The sequence below is a fragment of the Triticum urartu genome, chromosome 6A, assembly GCF_056163025.1.
Source record: "Triticum urartu cultivar PI428250 chromosome 6A, HENAU_Tu73, whole genome shotgun sequence".
NCBI classification, from domain to species: domain Eukaryota; kingdom Viridiplantae; phylum Streptophyta; class Magnoliopsida; order Poales; family Poaceae; genus Triticum; species Triticum urartu.
The window spans coordinates 584776991-584788296 of record NC_141878.1 but is presented as its reverse complement, the minus strand read 5'-3'; the positions used below and the strand labels follow the sequence as shown (position 1 = coordinate 584788296).

The 11306-nt window shown below is 45.3% G+C and overlaps 1 protein-coding gene across 1 annotated transcript; it reads right to left on the bottom strand.

The window, feature by feature from the left end:
- Positions 1-255: 255 nt before the first annotated feature.
- On the bottom strand, positions 256-1894 carry LOC125515545 (flavonoid O-methyltransferase-like protein Os11g0303600). Its single transcript, XM_048681042.2, has 2 exons — positions 1031-1894; positions 256-848 (listed from the first exon to the last, which is right to left on the bottom strand). Exons 1-2 carry the CDS (start codon positions 1835-1837, stop codon positions 549-551), a joined length of 1107 nt encoding a protein of 368 aa, XP_048536999.1. The 5' UTR covers positions 1838-1894; the 3' UTR covers positions 256-548.
- Positions 1895-11306: the final 9412 nt, after the last annotated feature.

Sequence of the window (11306 nt, the reverse complement as noted above, 5' to 3'; positions counted from 1 at the left end):
TTTGGAATCAATCAATGTAAGTAGTTAATTTTTTAGCGTGATAGGGTCCATATGTATTGGTTAGAATCCAAGACTCACCTAAGTCTGCTAAGGTGAACCTGATGGATATAGAAAATTCATTCTGAAATAAAGGTTCTTCAGAAAGCACAGCTTCATTCAAAGCCACAAAGCGACCACTAGAGGCCTCTAGAGAGGGCAAGAAATCAAATTTGCTAAATATTTTTGGACCATATAGTCAATAAGACAAGGTTTCAATAACAAGTACAAGGTGTGATCTTATCTTATGGTATATGATATTGTACACGGTACACATATGGAAATCACTGTAGCTGCATATGAAAAGCACTCTAAATGCATACTATTTTTTCCAAAAGAAAGTTCCGTAGGTATCATCATAAGGTAACAAGACATAACCGCCTTGCTATTCTATGATCTACCCAGGACTTCTCTTTGGAAAATGACAAGGCGCTCCTTTATTTATGCATCCTTAGAGCGAGCACACAACAATCCACAACATATGTAAGCATCTTTACTTTGGGAGCACAACCTTACGGGTAGACCTCAATGACAGCTCGAGCTCCCAGCTTCTTGACAATCTTATAGCCACTGAACCCCGCCTTGGTGAAGATCTCGCTCCAGTCCTTCTCTTCCCGCTGTCGGCCTCTCGTCATCACGAGCATGAGCATATCCATGAGGTGCTGGGTTTCCAGCATTGGCCCTGTAGAAACCGATCCAAGCACAATGTCTATGACGATGACTTTCCCTCCCGCGTCTCGGGGAGGAACGGCCTTCTTGCATTGTGCAAGGATCTTGATGCAATCCTCGTCGCTCCAGAAGTGCAGAACAAGCTGCATTACCATGCATGGATAAACTTGTAGTTTAAGGTTAATCAAGCCTAACTAGGATGAAAAAATATATAAAGGGATTCTTAAATTAAGCTGTTATTATTTCCGAATTGAAAACTAATTAATCATTGCTTTATCATTTCACTTGGCATAAAAATTACGGAATGTGCAACATTCATATATACCTTGAGCAACACAGCTTGAGCAGGTGGGACGACGTGGAACAGGTCACCGGAAACATACTTAACCGCTCCTTCTTCTTGAGCGGGAAGAAGAACTTTGTCCATGACCTTTGGAAGGTCCAGCACAGTGCACTTGATGTGCGGGTAGGCCTCGACGATGGACCTGGCCGTAGTCCCATCACCACCGCCGCAGTCAGTGAGAGTCTCAAGCCCCTCGAAGAGCTCACCGCACTGCCGGAGCACGGGGCCGATCCCCATGTGGTCGTGGGCAGCCACCGCGTCGTGGATCAGCTGATCCATCTCCGGGTCGAGGAGCGCCATGCTCTCCTCGAAGATGGCCGCGCCATGCACGTCCTCGAACGGCGAGGGCACGGGTCCATCGAAGTCCTTCCTGAACCAGTCGGCCAGCCCCATGGCGGCCTCGACGTAGTAGCGCGAGGCAGCGGCGCGCACGATGGCCGTCTGGCTGGCGTCGCCGTCGATGCGGACGCCGTCCACGAGGAGGTACGAGAGCGGGTTGAGGCGGTACGTTCCGGCGTCGGTGGAGGTGAAGACGCCCGCGGTGGCGAGCTGGCGCAGCAGGCGGGCGAGGAACGGCAGCTTGGACGCGGGAAGGGACAGGGCGGCGACGAGCTCGGACGGGGACGCGGCGCCGCCGAGGCGGTGGATGGCGGTGGGGACGCCGAGGTCGACGGCGCAGCGGAGCGACATCGGGGTGAGGTAGCAGAGGCTGTGGCGCCACAGGTCGGACTGCGCCTGGAGCAGCTCGTCGTCGGTGGGGACGAACACCTTCTCGGCCTGACCTGCCATTGCCGACTACCTCTGAATGATATACGTGTTGTGTACTTCGATCTGCTTTGGGAGATAAGGAGTGGAGGACTGATATTATATAGCAATGCGTTAGCTGTCATTTCTCGTGGAACGCGAGGGTGACGACCATGGCACTATCGCTGTCGACGGGGTAGCGTTAGATCGTAGAACACGAAAGAGAAATGAATGACCATGGTGGTTATGGCCCATGGGCCATGGCGCGCATCATGCATGATCCAAGGGGAAGGGCCTTTGGCCGGTGGTTTAGCTAGGGTTTCGAAAATCAGAAAGGGCGGAGTGACTAGCACGTAGGCCCCTGGAAGATGACAGCACAAGCACTGGCATTATATTGGTTGAGCCGACACGCTCGTGGTGCAGGTGCTGAGTTTTTTAAATCATGTAGGTACGGATCTGGAGAGATTATCTTCATTTTTTTTTCATTTTTTTGGTTGCCACCAACTGCAGAATGCCTGATGAGGATATGCTCAGCTTCAGAAATCAGAATAATTGCTTTGTGCGATCCTCTAGTTCTAGGCGAGAATTATCTTTGGGAGAAGCTCCCCTTCAACTGATGATTCGGACGTGCGTGGCCGTCTTGATCCGCGCCGGCTGGTCCGATTTTGATCGTACGGCGTGCCCTACAATGCAAACCGACCACCCGGTTTGCAACATGGGCTTGATGCAAACATACATAGTCAATATGGCGTTTGTTGTTTTGAAAGAAATTAGGCTGCAGTGCCACGTAATGGTTTGAGGGGAATGCAACAAAGGCTGGTGCTGCAAAGGCCTAAGCGCAACACACTCAATGTTGCAACCAGTTGCGCTGATGTGGGCGGAGACCTGTCACATAACAATTCGGCGGGAATGTAATAAGGCTCGTCTTGCAAACGCCCGAGTGCAACACACTCGATGTTGCAAATGTTGCGCCGAGGCGGGCAGAGATTAGACTGCCTCACGCGCCATCCACCGGCTGCCGAGGCGGCCGATCTGATCCAATCTTCACCCAGCCGACGCGTAGCTTCAGCCATTATGTGTTCACTCAACAAATGTTGAATTATAGATGGGCCTTGAGCATATACATGAAAGAATTCCTAAAAACCCCTCAAAAGCTCATGTGGGGATTCATAGCATGGTGGGAAGTTTAGTGTTACAATGGTTTGGAGCTTCAGAAGAGGAGTGGTACACGCGCCCTCCTCCGCCGCTCGTCCCGCCCCGGTCCTCGCGCCATGTTTCGTGCCAAGCCAGCCTACAGCATGTGTTCTTAGTATGTGATGATGATCACATGTTTACATACCAGTAAGGAATTACTACTGTGCTATTGCTATCATCATGATTTTTTTATGGATTAAATTAATCAGAAAATTTCTAATTTAACCAACAATAATTTTGAGAATTTTGTTGGTATCTCTAGGAGAGTCCTCCGTGCCCAAGAAATTGGAACTTCAAACTCCTTTCAGATTACACACGATAAAATAAAACCGTCTGCCCTGCCCCTTACGCAAAATTTTAGGGAAGTTTTAAGGTGTCTTGCCTTGGACCAACCAAATGGGCTAAACAAATTGAAGAGTTTGTAGACATGTATCTTTCACCTTCATAAAAAACAAAACCCCATAATTGATTCCCGGTGCATCCCCGGACCACTCCACCGGTTCGCGCACACACTTATGTGTATTGTTGAGTGTATTTTTCACTCATTTTCACCCGTGTTTAAACCGCATATTCTCATTTTTTTTATTATCACTCCAATTTGCCTACTAATGACTAATAAATACAAATGATTGCAATTCTCCTTGTTTATGTTGTTCCTTGTAGAAATAAATGTATTTAGGTGGAAAATCAAGACATATATGGAATAAAACCAAAATTGGTCGTATAGTGTGTGGCCGGTTATGTTCGCACGCAGAAGAGGTACTAGAAGATCATTCAGCGCACGGTGCGACCAAAATTGGTCGTATAACAAGGTGTTACTGCCTTCGTGATGTCATCCCTAGCATCTTTTGTCAAGGGATTTGAGTCTAATTGGCAATAGAAGCACGTCGAAAAGATTCCGCCCATCTGCACTATATTGAGGAGAAGGAACACACCGGCAAAGCAGATTCCGAAACAGAAGAGAGTACCCCACCATTACCATGATCTACACAACTATCATAACCATCCCATCTCCATAGCCTCCATCTTCATTAGTGTTATTATTTGTAATCAAGACTCTGTAGTGATCAACACCATTCTAAGACTGTGAATCATTCATCTTCAAGTGATAATTTACACAATGTCGATTTCTTGTGATTTAGTCGCTATGTGTGAGTAATTCCCATGGGCTAAGGGGCGAGGCGTAGCCTCACATCCCTATGTATGCGCACTGCGGGATCGTCGTTTTACTTAAAGATAGCTTCATTCTATATTATTGTGCAAACTTTTGCTTCTTATCTCTGCCTCAATCCCAGGGCTCGTCGGTACCCGAGACTCCGAAGATCTGGACAGAGAGGTAAAGTGCGGAGGTGAGAGGAAAGCTACGATGAAAGTGGTGACAGTAAGGCTAGTATGGTAGGCGGAATCAAGTCTCTGGGGAGATTATGACACGCTCAATGTGTTGGTCTAGATATATCGTTAATAAACAAGGTAACTCCATGAATCGGATAGGGCTGAGGTTGGACAATAGATCCTCAATGTAGGAGGCAGTCGGTCGTGTTGTTATTAGTATGCATCTCCCACATAATATGTTCGCATGATATATGCAATGGTGTTTACCGCTGCCATTGTTGATTATCTAATTATATCTAAAGTGCGTATACATAGCTGTAGGTGAAACTGGAACACTCTGAAATAACAAAGTACTTGAAGATACTTATTCACCAAGCTTAATTCACTTCCTAGATTCGATAAATCCAATCCTATGGTCTCTAGGGAGGGAGGCTATATCTACATCCGAAATTGAGTCAAAGGTAATCAACCTTTTTTCTGCCACCGTTGTTGGGGAAGTATTTTCCTACCCTAGTGAGGTTACTAGAGTCTTGTTATTTACTTTCTTTTTAGTTTTTATTTACTCTCGTTGTTATTTTGATATCTGAAGTTAAGAAAACACAAAATAATTGTATCAAGGCTAACAAAAGGCTTGTGAAGTTTGCTACTCCCAATGGTGATTATATGCGTGCACTTATTGCAGAACCTGATGTCACAAATGAACAATATGGGCTAAAACCAAACCTACTAACTATGGTTCAGCAAAACCAATTTGAAGGCTCTGTTGCGGAGTACGCAGGTATGCATCTGCATATTTTTACAGAACTTTATGACATGGTTCGCATCAAAGATGTTGATCCCGATGCACATAAAAATTATGCTTATTTCCTTTCATTAACAATTTAGCCTAAATGATCTCTAATTAGTATTATCTAAAGGAGCAATTAGTTTATGCAATATGTCCATGACTAACTATTTTCCGCCTGCAAAAACCATACAACCACATGCTAATATTACAGCTTTACGCAGGAAGACCGCAAGCAATTGACGCTTGAGTGCAAATGCATGAGGAAGCCATTAGAAACTTTCCTAACCATGGCATCAAAGGAATGACTAATCCTTAATGTATATTTTATAATGGCTTAAACACTTTATCAAAGAACATGTTTGACACTGTGGCATGTGAAATTATCATGGGAAAACAGGCTACTTAAGCACATGAACTCCTAGATGATATGTAATAAAAATCATGCTCAATGGCATGTTAAATGATCCACATCTAGGAAGGTAAATGACATCAGTGAACAAAGTAATGAAGAGCTTAAGGTAAAATTTGGTGAGCTCATAGGGTGTGATAAAAGGAAAAGAGGAAGTCCTCATAAATGATTTTATTGAAGCTAATGCTAGTGATGTCAATTGTATTGCTTGCAATACTTACAATTATGGGTGGAAGAATAAAAAAATTTGGTTGTAACTATAAGAAACAACCATATCCTAACATTGCATGAACACTGAATCTCTACTATTAAAGGAGGACCGAACGTTGTGATGGTTCGACCTCTCCACCCACGCACAAAAACCATCGACTCTCTGTCTCGTGAGGGCCACGATCTCCTTGCGTCGCTCCACCATTCACCACACGAAGAAAAAAAGAGCAGAGCTAGAATAGCCACCACGAGCCATCTTTGTCTTTATAAACGAACCAACGCACGCACGATCCTCTCCTGTTGACCGCCCCGGTCGCCGTGACCCCCTTCCTCCGCCCTCTCTCCCCCACCCCCAGCCCCACCCATGACGCATCCGGAGGAGATGGTGAAGAAAGAGAGGGGGGAAGAGTAGGTACATGGCGGCGGCGTGAATCCGACCTTCTCAAGAGCGGGCATCCACGAGCGCCTCAACACCCTCCAATCCGTTTAGGTCGCCAACATCGAGCACCGCATGGCGCCCTAGGGCGTGAGCAAGCATGATCCCGATCTCCGCGCGGCACCGGTCGTCTTTGGGCATCACCGACATCGCGCCAATGACGCTGCCGCCGAGGAAGACACCACCTACGAAGACAGGCCGTAGGTGTTACCTGACCTAGCTTGTCATATGAATTCATCTCTTTTCTTTTTATTCCCAGTTTGTATGTATCCGTGAAAGTTTTAGGTTGATTTATGACCTTGATGGCGGTGCCTGTTTCAGATCCTTGACATCCTAAAAGCAGCATCTACCTGGATGGGATGTGCATCTCTCTAATTTATGAGGTATGTTAGAGTTGTGTCGAATACTGTATACAAGATATGTTACAGTTGGACTAGAAGTTGTATTGTGTTTACATAGTATATGGAGTCGTGTCCTAATAGGACACTTGTATCCTAGGCCTCTCATATTTAGCGGGGGCAGACACGCGATGTAACCTATGCCAACATAATAGCACCGAAACGCAGGGGAAGCCGGCGGCATGTGCCGGCGTCCAGGGCGACCAGGTGCGGTATTGTAGCCGTGTCATGGCGGTATTGTAGCGGTGTCATGGGGAGGAGCGCCCATAGTCAGGACCCGGGGATGTAGCCATATCGGTGAACCTCGTTAACAAATCTCAGTGTCGTGCTCGTGTGATTGCTTGGTCCTCGGATGATTGACGGTTTGCCTGAATTTATTCTAACAAGTGATATCATGAGCAAGGTTAAGTGAAGGCTGTGGATTGTTGATCTAGAGATGAAGATACCGTGAAAGAATCAGTCGTCGCCGAGATCAAAAGAAACGGCGCAACGTTACAATCGTGGTCAATGTCGTCGATGGAAACGTCGAGTCGGCGAGGTCTGGATGTAGCGTGCGGCAACGCAGCTAGCAGATGGGCCAAGGTGCGGTCCAGCGGGGGCACGCGGTCAGGCGGCGTCGTACGTGATTCGACGTGGCTTGTGGATTCAATGGTTATCTTGGTGCAATCGAAAACAGTAAAAAGTGAGATTTGTTTTGGAAACAAAATCGGGACCGAGTACCTGGCGGCGGCCTCTCGTGTCCGACGCGTAGACTTGCACAGCGCTGCAGCGGCGAGGCAAGTCCTCGGACGAGAGCAAATCGATTCAAGCGGAGAAAACTCCATCGTGGTATGCATCCATCGGGGAGACGAGGGGCTATTGGCAGCAACAACGGTGCATTGGGTTGTGCCCGGCGATAAGTAGAACATTAAAGGCAATTCCAGGGCTGGAGTTAGCGAGAGCATCCAGTAGTACAGGACTTTCTTGTGAGTAGCAGGATTCAATCAATTGATCTGGTTTTGCTGCTTGCACACGAGAAGTGTATTGGAGACTTGGGGCTTTGCTAAGTGCACGTGAATTGCGGGACATTCTCTTGAAGCTTGGTTACTTTTTCACAGGGTTAGTCATATGAAGAATCATGGCGTCAATGGATACCAGGTTTGAGGTGGAGAAGTTTGATAGAACTGAAAGCTTTGGATTATGATAGACAAGGGTGAAAAAATTGTTGGCACGACGGGGATGATTGAAAGCGTTGTGGGAAGCCAGGCCAGTTAAGATGGGAATATTATGTGATGGATGAGAATCCGCGGAAGGTGATTTGGGAGGTTGGGTCGGACTAGACAGTCTGATGGATCGACGCGAGTCGGTTGATACAGAAGACAGTGGTGGGATCAGCGAGGACGACATAGGAGCGTGATGCTGATGGTGACCGACTTCTGGGCGTGGAAACACGTGGCGCAGGCCCCGAGGGCTTGTGTGGCTTAGACAAGACTATGGCGCGGGGTTGATTTAAGATGGTGCACATGTGAGCTTGAAGTCGACGGGGCGCGAGGGTGGACTGGTCATCTACCATGGAGTCATGTTGAAGGCAGAGTTGGATTGAGGGGCTACGGCGTAAGTGCACAGAGAGTCGAAGCCTATTCAGCTGGGAAAAAAGCGAGTGACACGTAATTCAGACTGGAGCCCAGTGGTTTGATGGAAGCGTGAAACTCGTCATCGGTCGGTGATGATCGGTGGTACTCTGCAGTGGGGGTTGAGTGGTGTGGGTTCGTGACCCTTGAGACTCGACCAGGACAGCGGAGGCTCGACGCGGTAATAGCGGCTAGGCGTGCGGCTAGCACGGGGACATGGAGACGGGCCAGGACTCTGGTGGTCATACATGTGGTGAGACAACTGCGAATTTGACTCAGGGTGACTACAAGCAATGGTGAAATTCCTTCAAGTTTCAGACAAGCGATCAAGGAAGGAGCGGTGATGTTGAGTTCAGGTAACTCTTATGTGTGACACCCAATATGTGAGTTGTTCACTTTCACGCAGGTCAGTGATCAGTGTGTGATGGCGTTGGACTGATACTCTGAAAGTTGGGAGCGCAAACTAGAGTAACAAGGAACTTAATTTTGCTCGAGTGTTGATTGTGGTCAAGAAAAAAAGGGACTACAAGTTGCAGGTGAAGTCATATGGAGTATTAGGAGTAGCAGCGGTACTCATGGGATAAGCTCAAGTCCAATGTACATGAAAGTTTGACGCATTGACGAATTTAAGGTGGTGGAGAATATTCGCCAAGGTGGAGTTTGTTAGAGTTGTGTCGAATATTGTGTACAAGGTAGGTTACAGTTGGATTAGAAGTTGTATTGTGTTTACATAGGATATGGAGTCGTGTCCTAATAGAACATTTGTATCCTAGGCCTCTCATATATAGCGGGGGTAGACACACGATGTAACCTATGCCAACATAATAACACCAGAACGCAGGGGACGGCGGCATGTGCTGGCGTCCAGGGCGACCGGGTGCGGTATTGTAGCGGTGTTATAGGGAGGAGAGCCCATAATCAGGCCCCGAGAATGTAGTCATATCGGTGAACCCCGTTAACAAATCTCGGTGTCATGCTCATGTGATTGCTTGGTCCTTGAATGATCGATGGTTTGCCTGAATTTATTCTAACAAGGTATGCAAGATTGGCATCTCGACGGTTCATGATTCCATGGAGCAGTATATAATTGTTCGTTTCATAGATTTATTCACCCCACCCTTACAGATCATAACCTACTCCGTATGGATGCCATATACCGGACAACTGCTGTCGGGAAGCAGCTGCATACCGCCATGCTATCCTTGCTTTACATGCATGCTGGTTATGCAAATCCCCATCTGCTTCCTCTGTTACGAGTCATTGTTTTGGCGCCCTGAAGTATATAATAAGCTTCCCCTCTAATTACTACAAGAAGTCAGTTCGATCGGTTCATAGTGGGGTTGTGGTATGTCAAGATCTTTCTAGGAACAACAAAGATGTATCGGGGGCTACCGGTGAATGACATAACTACAAGGAGTAGGGATGGCGCCAATGGTTTCATCTACAATCTGTATAAGTTGTCAGGGCATTATAAGTAATCTAATATTTCTGACTCTATTTTTTTTCATGATAATTTCAACTTCTTTGTAAAATTTGGATCGATAGATACCTAGCTGAACTAGCTTATATTAGGCTACACGTGCATTACACATGTTTGATATTAATGAAACCAGAGTTCAGTTGATTTGATAATCCTTGGCTGGCGATCCCTGACAAATGATTTTTTTTTGAGAAAATGAACTTAATACTACTTGCATGACAACTAAACATTGGTTTGTACACTTCATGTACAACTCAAGTGACTAAACTCTTCTTTGCTTTCATTTACAGCGAATCAGAGATTAAGTGATTCTTTCCGGGGCAGTCACTACAACAATTCATCTAAAACAAGCTAACATTACCTGATCTAACTTCCGAGCTTGCTTGTCCAGAATTAGATTATATAAGTGTGCTAGGGACATAATATTCTTTCTGAAAAGGACATACTCATCATGAAAGCAACAAATTTATAAGCATAGGTGTCTGGTAAATATTATTCTCTATGTACGCCTTCTTTCTTTATAGAGGCAGTTGAGATGTTGTAGTCAGACTAATGCATTGCATGTTTTGTGGGTTTTATCCAGAGGCAAAGGCACTTCACTGAAACTACCATACTTGTAAATAATGTTTGTTTCTCTCTTTTGAATACTTACCCTTCCTTCTCGGCTATTGTTTTTTGTTGTTCTGCAACCAACTTTGGAGTGAAATGGCATAATACAGAGTATGTGCTCTATTGATTCATGTAACTTTTGTTCTTTATCTGTCGCCTAATTTCCAGTCTTTTATTCTTCTAATATCTCCCATTTACACACCTCCTGGGACTGGGACCAACATGATTTGCAGTTTGCGGTCAGTTCACAGATTCCATTTTTGTTACCCTGTTAGTGGAGATACATCTCCTAGATCATTTATGTGTTGTCAGCACATTGCTTTTTGACAAATTATAAGAGAACGTGAAGATAAAATTGTTAGCTTAAGTTCTAGAACCAAAGAAACAAATGGACTTTACATACGTCACAATTTCTAATGTCACGTCAAAAGATTCTTACAGAGAGGGTGGGCTGCTGCGTCAAGTTCTTCTGTTTCCTGTAGCATATAATTAAGGAAGTGAGAAAACTCTTGGCTTTCATAGTACTGTTGTAAGAGCTGATTACCATATCCATCTAACTAGATTAATCTCTATGGCCTTTTGAAATTAGAAACAATTTGGAGAAAAATATATGGTTTCTCTCTGTTAGATTTTTCTATATACTCAAAACTAAGCATGGTTCCGCTAGACATGAATTTTGCAATGTAATATTTTTAGTTCCTCCTCTCCAACCTTTATGTGTTCATATTTAAGCCTAACTAAATCATTTTGCCTCATAATTGTGTAGATATTAACTACACACTCTGTTCCTGAAAAGACAGGGTGAAATTGGTTTTGCTAAGACCAAGAAGGGTTTGGGAGAAGCAGTATTGGACTTTTTTTACCCTTCATTAGTCGCACGGTTGAGTAGTTACTACACTCCAAATATTGTGGTATATTATTTTATATTCTATCCTCATGGCGTCACAGGTTAAACTACTATTGATGGATAAGTACACAATGCACTTATTTCGCTACGGTGATTGATGGTGTTGTTCTTCATTTTGCACTTATTTCGCACTTTTTTCAGC

What these genes read in the sequence shown, in the direction of transcription:
- LOC125515545 (XM_048681042.2), bottom strand. Translation starts at nt 1,837, where the DNA reads ATGGCAGGTCAGGCCGAGAAGGTGTTCGTCCCCACCGACGACGAGCTG. An exon ending in CTCAAGCTGTGTTGCTCAAG is followed by an intron (nt 849 to 1,030) that starts GTATATATGAAT and finishes ATGGTAATGCAG; the next exon opens with CTTGTTCTGCACTTCTGGAG.